Here is a 15,910-nt window from a genome sequence, read left to right as displayed (position 1 = left end):
TTGGTTCAGTTGAAAATAATAGAAAGATCCTCTAGATCTGAGATGCGTTCAAGTGTAATAAGCAACATTTAACAAATGTTACGCTGCTGCCATTTAACAAATGTCTTTGGAAATTAATTGAGCCAGGTTTTAAAATGATAATCCATATCACCATGTGTGAAATAGAATTCAGATCTTGTTTATCCATATTTAAATTGTGTATAAAACTTATGAAAATGTTCAAAGGCTTATCAAATTGAATTATTAATAACTATCTTGAAATTATTGGTGTGAAATAAATCAGTGATTTTTGTTGATATTATATGAATATATGGATAAGCAAACATAGATGTGAATTCTTAGATGTGAATTCATAATGTGAATTGCCATTGACATGGCAAAATTTTTAAAATGTGCAATTGAAAAATGAAAGTTTATCCTAAATATTTGGGATTATTAAATATAAAATTAAACATGCAAATTGTTAAGGGTTTACCTCACTTACTTTTTAATCATTCCATTCATTTATGTTTTTAAGTATTTAGTTTATGTTTATATGTATTTTCAATTATTACACTAAAAATATTTGCTAGTTGTATCTAATTAAAGATTATTGCATATTTAAAGTGTCTACCTGTTTACATGACTTTTGATTTTATGTTTGTTTGTTTGTTTTTGAGACAGAGTCTCACTCTGTCACCCAGGCTGGAGGACAGTAGCACAATCTTGGCTCACTGCAGTCTCTGCCTCCCGGGTTCAAGCAGTTCCCTGACACAGCCTCCCAAGTAGCTGGGATTACAGGCACCAGCCACCACACCCACCTAATTTTTGTATTTTTAGTAGAGACAGGGTTTCACCATCTTGGCCAGGCTGGTCTCAAACTCCTGACCTTGTGATTCACCCTCTTCAGCCTCCCAAAGTGCTGGGATTATAGGCATGAGCCACCGTGCCTGGCCTTGTTTGTTAAAGGCAATTTTTTAAAATAACCTGAGAAAGAAATTAAGAAATATTTATGTGCTTAGACTTTCGAAAACCTTGTGCATATGTGAATGCATGTGCATGTGTGTGTGTATTCTTCCTACCATCAAGATATATTCTTTTTGCTCTTCTTTCCCCTATTAGGTCTGAGATCATATTTTTAAATGTGTACATCATAATATATTTTGCTGTTATTTGGATCAGAGAAAAATCTATTTCATAAAATGTACCACAAACTGACATGTCAAACTTGTTTTAAAAAATCAATTGTGGGATGAGCAATTGTCTTTAATTTGAATTTATCCCATCTCTTATGACCAGTTTCCAACTTAGAGTTTACCCTCTTAACATCGAGTTACTTGTGTTATTTTCTCAAAGTGATGTAATTATTTTGCTTTTGCTTCATTACCGCAACAAAATGTTAATAGATTCATAAATAAGCAATTTTACAGGAGCATGAAAACTAACCAAATTTAACAAACACACTGAGGAGATTTGAAGATTTGCATTTTCACGAAGCTATTGAACAACAACAACAAAACTAGCAGCACTAATACACAGCAGATTCATCTTTGAACAATAGAGCTAAATTAATTCTTTGTGCCATATTTCTATTAGGATTTTAAGCTGCCTGATTGTCTGTGATCACTAAGTGAAGGTGAAGTCTAGATTAGTAAAACTTATTTCAAAGACTGATGTCAAAACGGAAGCAAATGTTAGGAGTGCGCTACTCTTTCTGTAGGTAAAATAAATAGCACTTGGTTCTTCCTCTTTTTAGTATCAATTTTGCACAAATAAATAAATAAATAAATCCTGTGCTCATTTATGGCAATAACTTAAGGTTCCAATATGTTTAATTTAACATCCTTTAAATTTAGACATTATTAGCTAATGGCAGTTTTCAAAGTACCACCAGTTCTAATTCCTGACCCTTATGTCAGTTACTAATGAGTCACTTGTGATTTACATTAAGATTTGGAAACAAGTTCAAAATATTTTTTTAAAAACAGATACTTTTCCAGTAATGTTGGGAATCAGTAATACCAAAAACATTTCAGACATCCAAGGAAATATTCTATATAATTGCCAGGTACAGTTATGTAGATTCTATGTGTTAGTTACTTATTGAAGAATTGTCAAGTTGTAAGAGGAAAGGACAGAAAGGTATCATTTTGGAATTTCATAGGAACTTCTGAGAGCTAGAGACAACACTACTCTTTTAAAATTGTAAAATACGACCTGCTGTATCTTGTAGAATGTAATCTTTTCAATTTGTATACCTTAAATAAACCATTGAATGCACTTCGGAAATCAGAACTTTTGGAAGACTCATTGCATTTAACATTAGTTGAACTCAGTATTGGACCTGGAGTAATTATATTTAGTTGGGACTATTTATTATGAATGAAGGTGCCCCAACATTGCAGCTTATAGAGCTCATAAACACAAGTCTCTTTTAGCAACATTTTTTCTTCAATGCCATGAGATTCATAGCTCTAATTTTAACAGTCCTATGATCCAACTTGTCTTCATTGTAAATAAAAGCAAAATTTTGTATTAAGAAGGCTGTACCAAACAACAATCAATTCTTATTAAATAGAAAATATGTGATTCCTTTATTCACACATGCATATAATATGAAAAAAGTATTTTTACTGATTTTATTTTAATCCTTATAGTACCATTGCAATTGTCGTAGTTTTTCTTCAGAACAGCATCACGCTAGTATGATCAAATTATCCACAGATAATTTCATATCTGTGAAGCTCTCCCATCCCACATTTTTTCATTATATTATACTATGGCCATCTCTGTGTTAATAATGTCATAACTAGATCATATGTATCATTTATCAAAAGTGAGCAGGAACATATCCTGAATGCAAAATAATTCTAGTAATAGCAACTAACTAAAGTGAATTAAAAGCGAACTGAATAAACTGTGTAGGTAATGAATGTAGTGGCTTGAAAACATAAAATTTTACATATATATATATATATATATATATATATATATCCAAAGACAGTTCAATTTTGCCAAGTGAATATATTCATGTTTCAGAATTAGTCTCTTATTTTTAAGATAATCCTATGACTTTTGATTGTTATAGAACTTAATTATTCAATAGATAACAAATTGTAATCATGATTTCTCTGATCAATACAATGCATTTTTGATCTACAAGGAGAGTATACGGGCAATAAAAATCCCAGAAATGTTGTCCATAATGATTTTAAATGCCTTAGAATGATTAATATTATAAATTTAAAAAGATATTTTTGTGTAGATTTATTTTTTTTAGGAAAAATAATGATTTCAGTTTGTGAGTTTTTATTTTATAGATTCACTGGAAGTTGTCTTGTTTAATGGTCCTTTAGTGAGTGTCAGGGTAAGAGATGTGATTAAATTTAATATTGTGGCAAAAAGAGATGTCTATAGAATAAAAATTATGAAATAATCATATTCTAAAATTGTTCTAATTAGAATACAGTCTGACACATTAGAATTTCATTTCTCTAATATGGTCATTCATATTAAAATGCCAAAAAAAGAGTCTATTATAAACATATTTAGAAAACTTAATCAGCATTCCCAGTTTTCTCTCATACATACATATAAATATATATGTTTCTGAAATTGTCAAAGAACCATGTCTTAATCTGTTCAGGTTGCTATAACAAATTGCTATTAACTAGGTGGCTTATAAACAACATAAACAACATAACAACATAATAAGAAACTCTTATTTCTCAGAGTTCTGGAGGCTGAGAAGTCCTAGTTCAAGCTATAGGCAAATTCACTGGTGGAGGCTTACTTCCTTGTTCATAGACAAGGAGGCATCTTTTCACTGTGTACTCACATGGCAGAAGGAGTAAGAGGTCTTTGAAGTCACTTATACAAGGGCACTAATCTGATTCATGAGGGATCTGCCCTCATGACCTAAGCACCTCCCAAAGGCCAAATTCTATATGCCATCATGTTAGTAATTATGTTTTAACATATTAATTTTAGGGTGACCAGAAACATTCACTCCACCATAGACCATGTGGCTTAAATAATCTGAATCTTACTGATTTGTTTTTCTAAGACCACCAGAGCGGGCACAAAAGAACCAGTGAGTAGGCAAGTGTAGGAGCAAAACTGCAAGTTTATTTTCGTCACCTAAGGTGTGGGGAAGAGGTCTGTTGGCCTCCGGCAAAGAAGGCCGACAGAGTCCCCCGGTGGGGCTCTCGGACAGAGTTCCTGCAGTCCTGACATCCCGACAGCAGTGGAGGACTGAGGAAGGCCACCCGTGGCGTCCCTCCGGAGCAGCTTTTCTAGGAGTGGGAGGGCAATAGGCGGGGCACGGGCATGTCGGGGGGCGTTCCGCAGGTGCGACCAGGTAAATCTTGGTCTCTTCGGATTGACATCACCTGGCGCATGCCTAGTTGGTCTGCACCTTCCCGGGTCACCGGCTGCATTTTCGCGCGCGCCGGAAAAGTTGGGGGGGAGGATGAAGAACCCGGAAGTGCACCATCTTGCCTCCGTTCATCCAAACACTTACTTCAAACTTACTAAAACAGAACAGAATATTTGAATTTTGAAACCTAGAAACTTGTGATGGCAGCCATGGCTCTCTGGAGTGGCCACTGCCATGAAACCAGCTGCAGTGGGGGAGGTGTGACCAGGGTTGCATGCTCGGTGGAGCCTGTGGGAACCAGGAGCAGGTGGGAGCCCCGTCCCCTTCTGAGTTAGAGGAATGAGAGCCTCACCCTCCGAGGTGCAGTTTCAGGGGTCCAGCTGGGATTGCTGCTCCCAGCATCCTGTGCTCTTGGGGACCTGGGAAGCCCTCCTGCCCCAGCAGGCTTTAAAGTGCCTGCTCCTGCTGCTTGGCCTCTCAGCTCTCCAGCTGCCCACTCCAATTTTGGAGCAAAGTTGAGGTCAAGCCTAGGCGCTGTGGCAACCTGGTGGGATGTGTGTGAGCATTTGGTGGTGCTGACATGCCCACGGCTGCCTCAGCCCCCTCCAGACTTTGACCACCCGCAAACAAGGGAGGAAAGCAGAGGGGGTGCTGAGGTCAGCTGGGCATGGGCCTGAAGATGCCCTTTGGCATGAACAGCCTGGGTGCCATGGATGACATGATTGATAGTGGGAACCAGGGTTGACATGATTGATAGCATCAGGAGGCATACGGGCTTCTGCTCAGAAAGGGGCAGGTCCCTGGTGAAGTCCCACTTTTCTGTCAAAGAAGGCCTGAAGCCTGGGGGCCTGTTGGCCAGTTCCTCAGACCAGAGTGAGAATATGTGCTTTTTCTGGCCTGCCCATGGCTTCCCATCGACCAATCAGCATGGACTTTCTCCTGTCTCAAGCCCGTAAAAACCCCAGGACTCAGTCAGAATTGGGCAAACGACAGGATGACCTAACTGCTGATAGGAGCTACCCTCTCTGGGTCTTCTGAGAGCTGCACTATCACTCAACAAAGTATCTCTTCACCTTACTCACTCTCCAGTTGTCTGTATACCTCATTCTTCCTGGACACGGGACTCAGGACCCACCAAATGGCAGGACTGAAAGAGCTGTGACACAAACAGGACTGAAACACCACCCTCCCACCCCAACTTGCCACGTTGCGGGTGACGAGAAGGAGAAAAGAGAGAAGAAGAGAAGAGCTGTGCCCCTCAGGGAGCCTGGACCTAGCAGCTCCCTGAGCCAGGACTGTGACACCCTCTTTGGGGCTCTGTGGTTCCTGGCATCTCCAAGCTTCCAGGCGCCAGCACGTTCCTTGGTGCCCAATTCACTTGCAGTATACTTGGTTCAGCTGCAGCCTTGCAGGGATCCAGCACCCATGCTGGCACCTGCAGCTGCGCACCTCACCACAGCCAGCGTACCTGGTTATGCTCAGTGGCCGGAACCTGTGCTTGCTCACCCACACACCCCTCTCCTCCCTGCATCTGACTTGCCCTTGGCAGGCATGGGATCTGGGCTGGTAGCGAGACCCGAGCGCAGCATGCCAAGCTGAGTGGGTGGAATAAGCCCAGTGGGCCCTAGCAAAACTCGAGCAAAGGCACCATTGGCCACAGAGGTTTCTGTCTGGTGAAGCAACACCCCAAGGATCTTGTGACGTTTGCATGATTAACAAATTAGGTCGTTTCTACGTAGCTGATGTTTTGAAAACCACTTGATAGCTACTGGTTGCAGTAGCTAGCTATCGATTTTATCCAAATTTGTATGCCCTTATCTAATTCCCAAATGTTATGAAAGGCAACAAAAGTAGTGTTACAAAAAGTCCAAATAATATATTGGAGGTAAATATATAAGATTGATTTATGGGTTTTAGAGTTGGAGACTATATCTTTCTACTAGTGTCTATTCCCATCCTTAATTTAGAAATAATTAAAAAGTATATGTATATACCTTTTTAAGAAAAATGAAAAGGACAGTGCCATATCAATTTACTCCTGGGACCATAGCATAATGATCTTTAAAAAAAAAAATTCTTTAACTTGTCAGTCACTTTGAGGTTATTTTTAACACTGTGTGTGTGTATGTGTGTATGTGCATGTGGAGTATGTGGGTGTGGTAGACAGTATGTAGCGATATTTTTGTTTGTATGGAAAATAAGTAAAGGAGAGTCTGCTTTTAGAAGAAATACACCTCTGTAGAGAGATCCACAAGTAAAAGACTACAGCAACACTACAGATATTAGTTGATTACAATTCCTCCCCACAACTGCACCCACAACTATATTTACCACAACGTTGCTTGCTACTCTCTTCCACACTGGTGAATATTATTACTGGAAGATGCAACTATTTTAATTTATTATTTGATTATCTATGATGATTATAGAACTTCAGTTTTTCTTTTTTTTTAATGTAAGAAAAGTTCAAAGGAAACATTGGTCTATTCATCTCATATTAATTTCCAGGAAGTGACACATATTACATAAGTAGCAATTGTTTTTCATGTGCTAATGAATACCAGGTAAAAAAGATGAAGTAAACATGTTTCATATACACAAGAATGGGTCTAAAACAAACATGCTACCACTATCCATAAACTCAACACACTAAAGAAATTGCTGGCATACTAGCCGATGTGTACATTCTCCAATTTTATTAGGAATATATTCTAGTAATTATTATTTAAAAACTGATATTTATTCACCCTCACAACTTTTTGTTGCATTTTTTACTAACATTAAACAAGAAATATTTTGATCCAAGTGTTTATGTAATTAATGACAATGCCAGGTTTTTCCTCTTTCATTGTATGCTACAAAATTATTCCAACATCTAATCCAAGTCAGAAACCATCTGTTGCTTGAATGACATTTGGTTTGTTTAAAATGTATCAATTAAACAGACATATTGTGCAACTACAGCAAAGGGAGAATTATTTTGCAAATATAAAGGAGTGATACCAGAGACAAAGCAGTGTTCAAACCAAACTTGTGGCTTATTTTATGGAAACATATTTTCAAATAACAACTAGAAAAACTTAACTATTGACTAATATTCTTAAAAATAAAATGATTATTTGGATCATATGAGATCCATGATTCCATCATTTCCGAAGCCTATTTCATCACTGACAATGGAGTAAGTAGTATAGGTTTGATCTTGTTAATTATGCTAGTAGACTACAGGGACAAAAAAGAAAAGGGTTGATAGGATAGTAAAAGCTCTGAAAACCATAACAAATTAGGATGGGAATTATAGCCTGGAATAGGAAGACTTATACATGAGTCTTAACTATCTTCAAACACAGGAGGGCTTGTCATACAGAAGAACAATCACACATATTTTCTGTAGCTAAAGGCAGAGCTAAAGAAAATTGGTGGGAATTTCTCCTTCTGTCAATGTTTTCTTTTCTAGCAGCTACCAAACCTCCTAATACACACTGTGAGCTGGAGAAGCAGATATCCAAGGTTGTTAAAGTTAAAAATAAAAGCACAGTATGGTAGATACGATTCTGAAAACAAACTTTGTGATAAATACTTTAGGGATTTTCATGCCTTTATTCCCCCACTTACTTCCTGATATGAGGTTCTTTTAGGATAGCTGAGGCTATCAGATAACTATTGGATAGTCAAGGTGCTTTGGTAATTCATAAGTTTAAATGTAAGTCACTAAATATGGATGTGGTTAGTACCAAAAACAATGTAGATATTTCTACTATTCTTTTTTTTGACTGATAATTAGGCTTTTCATTGAAACCATTGTCTATTTTAGTTTTAATATTTGGTTTTAGTATTACTTAATGGCTTTTTTGACACATGCCAGTTTCAAAGCATGTTAAGTTTCAATTCTGTCATATTTTAAATGTTAGTCAAAGAATTGTAGTTTCTCAAACATTCACAATATTGCTATTTCATTTTCAAAGTTCACACAACTGTGGTAATAGCCAATTTAACAATTTATAAGCAATAATATTCCTGAAAGAAGAAGCATCATCTTGCATATCTACAAATAGATTATTTCCATTCTGATTGAGCTGAAATGAGTTATGATTCAAGGAAAGAAGGAAAGTTGCCTGCTTATAATGCCATGTAGTCTTCTAATCAGCAAAACATATGTCTGGCTCTGCCCTCCCCCCCCACACACAAAACATATACCATGAAAAATGTAATGGCAGAATAGTCAGAGCTAGGAGATCACCTGACTCAATGTATTTTATGAAGCTACAATGTAACTTCATAAAAAGCCTCCAACACATGCTAGTGATGTGTTATGGTACTTAAAAAAAAAAATAGCCATGAAGGGTAAAAACCCCAGAAACATGAGAAATGAGACTATTCAAATTTTATGAAATGGAGCAGTGAGGCCGAGAGCAGTGGCTCACGCCTATAATCCCAGCACTTTGGGAAGCTGAGGCGGGCAGATCACAAGGTCAGGAGGTCAAGACCAGCCTGGCCAATAGGGTGAAACCCCGTCTCTACTAAAAGTACAAAAATTAGCCGGGCTTGGTGGCGGGTGCCTATAGTCCCAACTACCCAGGAGGTTAAGGCAGGAGAGTCACTTGAACCCCAGAGGCAGAGATTGCAGTAGGCTGAGATCGCACCACTGTACTCCAGCCTGGGCAACAGAGCGAGAGTCCATCTCTAGAAAAGAAAAAAAAAGAAAAGAGAAGGGAAGAGAAGAGAAGAGAAGAGAAGAGAAGAGAAGAGAAGAGAAGAGAAGAGGCAGTGAAAACCCAATTAAGCCAACAGGTCAACTGATCCATCCTGCAAAATGACTTGAATTGGTAAAGTAGAAAGTTTTATGACTGCAAATTTCAGGGCCAAGCAGTAAAGGCCTGCTACAAAATAAAAAGGCCTGATACGTCATCTGTGAGTTTTTACACTGGGAATTATGATCTTCACATGGGATATGTATGCTGGCCATAAAATGCATGTGAAAATCTTTAGTTTCTAACCAGCTATTTGCACATTTCACTTTACGATATATTTAGTAATTATAAATCATTTGGCTAAGAGACAGTACCTATGGAAAAAAAAGCACAAATCCTCTGACATCCAGAATGAAGTTGTTTACTATTATAAAATGTGGGGACTTGGAATCTTAAAGTATTCTTAATAGTTTGAAATTCAAAATGTTTTATACATAAATCAAAAACAAACGTGCATATGGTAATCCTTAGAAAGTAATGAGACCCTACATATGATTACTCTTTCTAATCAGAGTTACTGGTGATGACAGTGAATCTAAAGGAAGATTGGGTTAGAGTGTATTAGATTTGAACTCATGGTGTGTGCAAGGTTGTATAATAGGTAATTCTAATGAGCCTTCTGTAATATGATACTCAAGTATTCTATAAGTAGAATCACTGGGTCGCCTATCTTCATGCAGCTTCTTTGGTGCCAGATTAACCTGTCCAAAATGCCACTTGCATCATGTTATGAAATGTAAAAACATTTACCTGATAATTAGTATGAAATGATGCCTTCATGAGGTTTAATGGGCTCAAGAATGTTAGGGATTTGGTATTTAGTCTGTAAATGATTTATGTGAGTGACACCAATATAATGTCTGGGTATTGTGTTCTGGAATTCTGATTCCTTTGAGCTAAAAATGAGGTGTGTAGATTTTAGGGAGAGGCATCCTGTGTTATTTCTCTCTGCTACTGGCAGAAAGTAACTAGCTATTCAGGGCAAATATTTATTCATGAAAACGCCAAGATTTATTTCCATCCCATAAAGTCACTATTCCAGTCAGTAGATTTGTTTTAATTTCTGTGTCACAGCTTCTCTGCAGGGCTACAGACAGAAATTTGTCATGAACAAATTATAACATGAATATTAATGTAGTAGCCCTTTTATACTGTACAATAATTATCTTTAACCAGCTTTTCCATATTGACAAAATTAGCCTTCCAGATCAGAGGTCTTCAAACCATGGCTTTTAGAGCCAAATGATGAAGAAGTTCAAGCAAAACATTATAGTTAATAATACATAAAAGTATCTAAATTTTAAATTTTAATGTTCATAAGTACAGTTTTATTGGAACACAGGCAGGTCCATTCAGTTTCATATTGTCTATGACTGTTTTTACACTACAAAATTAGGGTTAAATTATTGAGACAGAGACTGTATCATATTGCCCACAAAGCCTAAAATATTTACTATCTAATTCTTTACAGAAAAAGTTTGCTGACCCTTCAATTTACTGGTTATAAGAGGGGTCCTAGAGGATGATTAGTTTATTTTTCTTAAAACTGTAGTTAAATGTTGTGATTTTTTAAAAATTATACTTTAATTTCTGGGATACATGTGCAGAACATGCAGGTTTTTTACATTTGTGTACACATGCCATGGTGGTTTGCTGCATCCATAAACCTGTCATCTACATTAGGTATTTCTCTTAATGCTATCCCTCCCCTATCTCCCCACCCTCCAATAGGCCCCCGTGTGTGATGTTCCCCTCCCTGTGTCCATGTGTTCCCATCATTCAACTCCCAATTAAGAGTGAGAACATGCGGTGTTTGGTTTTCTGTTCCTGTGTTAGTTTGCTAAGAATGATGGTTTCCAGCTTCATCCATGTCCTTACAAAGGACATGAACTCATCCTTTTTTATGGTTGCATAGTATTCCATGTTGCATATGTGCCACATTTTCTTCATCCAGTCTATCACTGATGGGCATTTGGGTTGGTTCCAAGTTTTTGCTATTGTAAACAGTACTGCAATAAACATGTGTGCACGTGTCTTTATAGTAGAATGATTTATAATCCTTTGGCTATATACCCAGTAAAGGGATTAGTTGGTCAAATGGTATTTCTGGTTCTAGATCCTTGAGGAATTGCCACACTGTCTTCCACAATGATTGAACTAATTTACACTCTCACCAACAGTGTAAAAGTGTTCCTATTTCTCCACATCCTCTCCAGTATCTGTTGTTTCCTGACTTTTTAATGATCACCATTCTAACTGGTGTGAGATGGTACCTCACTGTGATTTTTGCTTGCATTTCTCTAATGACCATTGATGATGAACTTCTTTTCATGTTTGTTGGATGCATAAATGTCTTCTTTTGAGAAATGTCTGTTGATATCCCTCTTCCACTTTTTGATGAGGTTGTTTGTTTTTTTCTTGTAAATTTGTTTAAGTTCTTTGTAGACTCTGGCTATTAGCCCTTGTCAGATGGATAGATTGCAAATAATTCTCCCATTCTGTAGGTTGCCTGTTCACTCTGATGATAGTTTCTTTAAATGTTGTATATATATATATATATTTATATATATAAAATGAACTTCTACATAGATCCAACAAGCTATTGACAATGTTTTAGTTTATTTACAAGAATGCAAATGTAACCACCCAGTGGGTTCACCTTGCCTGCTGCGTAGACAGAGCCGATTTATCAATACGGGGGATTGCAATAGAGAAGGAGTAATTCACACAGAGTTGGCTGTGTGGGAGTCCAGAGTTTTATTATTACTCAAATAAGTCTCCCTGAGCATTTGGGGAGCAGAGTTTTTAAGGACAACTTGGTGGGTGGGGGGAAGCCAGTGATCCAGGAGTGCTGATTGGTCAGGTGCAAAATCATAGAGATTCAAAGCTGTCTTCTTGGGCTGAGTCAGTTCCTGGGGGGGCCACAAGATCAGATGAGCCGGTTATCAATCTAGGTGGTGCCAGCTGGTCCATCAAGTGCAGGATCTGCAAAATATCTCAAGCACTGATCCTAGGAGCAGTTTAGAGAGGGTCAGAATCTTGTAGCCTCCAGCTGCATGACTCCTAAGCCATAATTTCTAATCTTGTCACTAATGTTAATCTTACAAAGGCAATCTAGTCCCCAGGAAAGAAGGAGGTTGGCTTTGGGAAAGGGCTGTTAGTGTATTTGTTTTAAACTATAAACTAAGTTTCTCTCAAAGTTAGTTCAGCCTATTCCCAGGAATGGACAAGAACAGCTTGGAGGCTAGAAGCAAGATGGAGTTGGCTAGGTTAGATACCTGTCACTGTCTCAGTCATAATTTTGGAAAGGCAGTTTCACAAGGGCTTATTTAGTACTCTGAGACTTTAGAGTTGAAGCAGCTAAACTTTTGTAAACTTTTATGAAACTCTGCTTTTGAAGAATATAGCATTGATGATTATTTCAGTAGCTCCATACTAAATATCTTTAGTACTAATAAATAATAGATGACTGACAGGCTAGGTAATCCATGTATTTTAATGTCCCGTAATTCAGGGTAACATTCGGATTATGTCTGTATAGAGGTGATCAGAAGACGACCTGAAGCTTTTATTTTCCTCTTTACACTGTGGGTTCTAGATACAAAGACAAACAGAAAAAGGGATATTGACCAGGAAAAAGCATACAAAAAGATATTTCAATTGCATTATTTACCTGATAAATGCTTTAAATCTTAGAAGGTACAGTGTGGTTAATCAGATAATACAGCCAATCTCACTCCTCACAGCTTCCACACAACCTAACACTCATCCCCCAATAAACTAAAATGAAGGCTGGGTGAGGTGGCTCATGCTTGTAATCCTAGTACTTTTGGAGGTCTAGGTGGGTGGATTGCTTGAGCTCAAGGGTCGAGACCAGCCTGGGCAACATGGAGAAACCCCATCTCTACCAAAAATACAAAAAATTAACTTGGCATGGTGGTGCGCACCTGTGGTTCCAGTTACTTGGGAGGCTAAGATGGGAGGGTCGCTTGAGCCTGGGAGGTGGAGGTTGCAGTGAGCCAAGATTGTGCCGTTGCATTCCAACCTGGATGACAGAATGAGACCCTGTCTCAAAAAAACAAAACAAAACAAAACCAACAACAACAAAAACCTCTGCCTTCTGAACTCCTCAATATTACTCAGTTCCAGCAAGCTTTTCTTTTATTCCATTTATTTTCTGCTCGTACTAATTCTGCTAAGAGTTACCTTAACCAACACCACCCGTGACTCCCTCTGAGAGGCCCAAAAGAATTATGTCTGGCTGTTACACTTACATGTAGAAAATCAGCAGACTATTTCTCATTAGAAGGAGTAATTTTATGATCATAAGCATATTCCATAAGATATATTATATGACATATTGCATGCATTCGTCATTTTCTCATATTTTATTAAGACTTTAATGTAAAAAAAATGGCTAAAAATTAAAGAAGATTCAAGTGAGCTACTTAAATATATGCATCTATTATATTTTCATATATCTTCCAATAAGTTTGAAGTATGATATTCAAATCTTTTCATAGCTCCATCTGAAGAAATGGCTGACTGTTAGACCTGAATTTGTGAAAACATACGCATTCTGTGATGAAAATGCCTAGGACCTAAATTATTGTGATCTTTGATGTATGTAAATCTCTTAAATAAATTATACCTAATTTGAAGCTTTCATGCTGTCAGTAGTTTAGTGCTTTGGTTGATTTATTGTTACATAGCAAACCATCAGTAATCTTCAGGGACATAAGAATCAATAGTCCTTCTTAATTTTTAGGTCAGGAATTTAGGTAGTGTACAGCAGATATAGCTGTTTCTGCTCCATAGTGACTGCTGCCTTAAGTAGGGGGTGCTCAAATGTCTGAAGATGGTTAGGATGACTCCAATAAGGCCACCAGCTGGAATGTTCATAATGGGTTCTTCATGTACATAGCTGGTGCCTGAACTTGAGTGGCTGGAACAGCTGGGCCTCTCTAGGCATTGTAGTCTCTTTTTATACAGTCTTTCCATGCAGTTAGCTTGACCTTCCCCATAGTATGGCATGATCCAGTACTCAAACTACTTTCAACTCAGCCGTTATTTTCCGTGGTGAGTTTTCCAAGGGTGCAAAGCAGAAGGTACAAGGTTTGATTACAGAGTCTGTGCAGATTCAATGTGGTCTCAGGCTACATGAAAGTCTGAATATCAAGAGGTGATGTCCATTGGGGAGCCTGTTTTTGGAGACTACTACATATAGCATAGAAATGCTGCAAACAAAAATGCTGCTTACAAGATCTGGTGAAGATGTTACAAACTTCTTTCAAAAACCAAATGCCTCCTCTTTATATTTTTACTTGTATATGTATTTTTATATTCTGCTAGGAATACCATTTATGATGATAACTATAGTTTATTTTTATAATTACCATTAACTGTTATCCATATTATGTAATTATTTTTTTCTTAGAAAGTAAAATCAATATAAATACATTCCAATTCAAAATTTTGTCCCTAAGATTCTTCTAAAAGATGATGTACTTTTAGTTTTCTAAGCCTACATGATTGAATAAATTTGTGTTATTATTTACAGTTTCAGCCCACTAGCAACTTACAGATACAGCAAAAAAGTATGGTTATATTTATCCACACTTATTATTCAAAAAATAAATTATTGTCAAATAAGACTTAAATAAATACATGTTGAAATGATGATTAGAATTTCTGGTTTGCTCAAATATGCTAAAAAGTTGACTTTCTCTTGCTTTAGAGCAAGTTGACTTTCATTCTGCATCTAGCTATGCCTTGTTTCGAAATATAATGGAAGCAACACTGCCTTCAGGTGAAGGTTTGAACACAGAAATGCTTATTCACAAAAGCCTGAAATTGTTCACAACTCAAGATAATGTTTATGTGTCTTCACCAGTTAGCCAAAATAATGCATTTTCTAAATTGCAGGCATTAAGCAATTATTCAGATCATATCTGAAACCCTGTCATTTTCATTCTCCCTTTCAGTCCCAGCGGCGTGTCACATTTCACCTGCCAGAAGGCTCTCAGGAAAGCGGCAGTGATGGTGGACTGGAGGACCATGATGCAGGCAGCCTTACCAGCACATCCCATGGCCTGCCCCTTGGCTATCCTCAGGAGGAGTACTTTGATCATGTCACACCCAGCAATCGCACTGAAGGGGATGGCAACTCTGATCCTGAATCTAGTAAGTGATACCTCTCTGGTTCCTCAATATAAACGGGTTTACTGTGTTTACAAGTCAAGCTATCATAGTCATAATAACATGGGCTAATTCATTATGTTATTGTGCATAGTGACACATTTTTGAAAGGTAAACATACAGAATTAGATGGATGGCATGTATGCAGCAGTTGATATTTTAAATGTATGATCATAACTACTGTGAATGAAATTTATTATAGTGACTTTGTTAAGGCATAGATAGAATTTTCCATTTATGTACACCTGTATATTTATTTGTATATAAACAGCCAATTTATTTTATTTTATTCATTTATTTGTGAAGGTGTAAATTTTTTCTGATATATAAAAATTATTTTCTAGATTTTATTTTTATTTTTAGTGGAGAAAAAACCATTGACAGTTATTTTCTTTCTGAGGAAATAAGAGATCCTGACTCCAGTGTAGGAGAGTACATCTGAGGTTTTCAGTAATATACTGAAATCACACACCTGTGCCATGTTACTGTTTAGAAAGGTATTCACATTTGGTCTTCAGACAGAAGGCACGAAATCTGTGTTTTACAAATTCCAAAGATGTTGAACTCTTTAAAAGGATCATAGAGTTGATATTAAATAAAACTT

The 15,910-nt window shown here is 37.2% G+C and overlaps 1 protein-coding gene across 1 annotated transcript in view; it reads left to right on the top strand.

Annotated features, from left to right (window-relative positions):
• LOC117062667 (protocadherin-11 X-linked-like) overlaps window positions 1–15,291 on the top strand; it is a gene marked incomplete at its 3' end in the record, with an annotated part of 529,838 nt that extends 514,547 nt beyond the window's left edge. The window contains 1 exon segment of the mRNA XM_033176447.1: window positions 15,093–15,291. Within this exon segment, the coding sequence (XP_033032338.1) occupies window positions 15,093–15,291 (199 nt within the window).
• Between the last annotated feature and the right edge of the window lie 619 nt (window positions 15,292–15,910).

Source organism: Trachypithecus francoisi, unplaced genomic scaffold (assembly GCF_009764315.1).
Source record: "Trachypithecus francoisi isolate TF-2019V2 unplaced genomic scaffold, Tfra_2.0 Contig01531, whole genome shotgun sequence".
In the NCBI taxonomy this organism is placed as follows: Eukaryota; Metazoa; Chordata; class Mammalia; order Primates; family Cercopithecidae; genus Trachypithecus; species Trachypithecus francoisi.
Note: the sequence above shows the minus strand (reverse complement) of the source record. Positions and strands in the feature narration are given on the sequence as shown.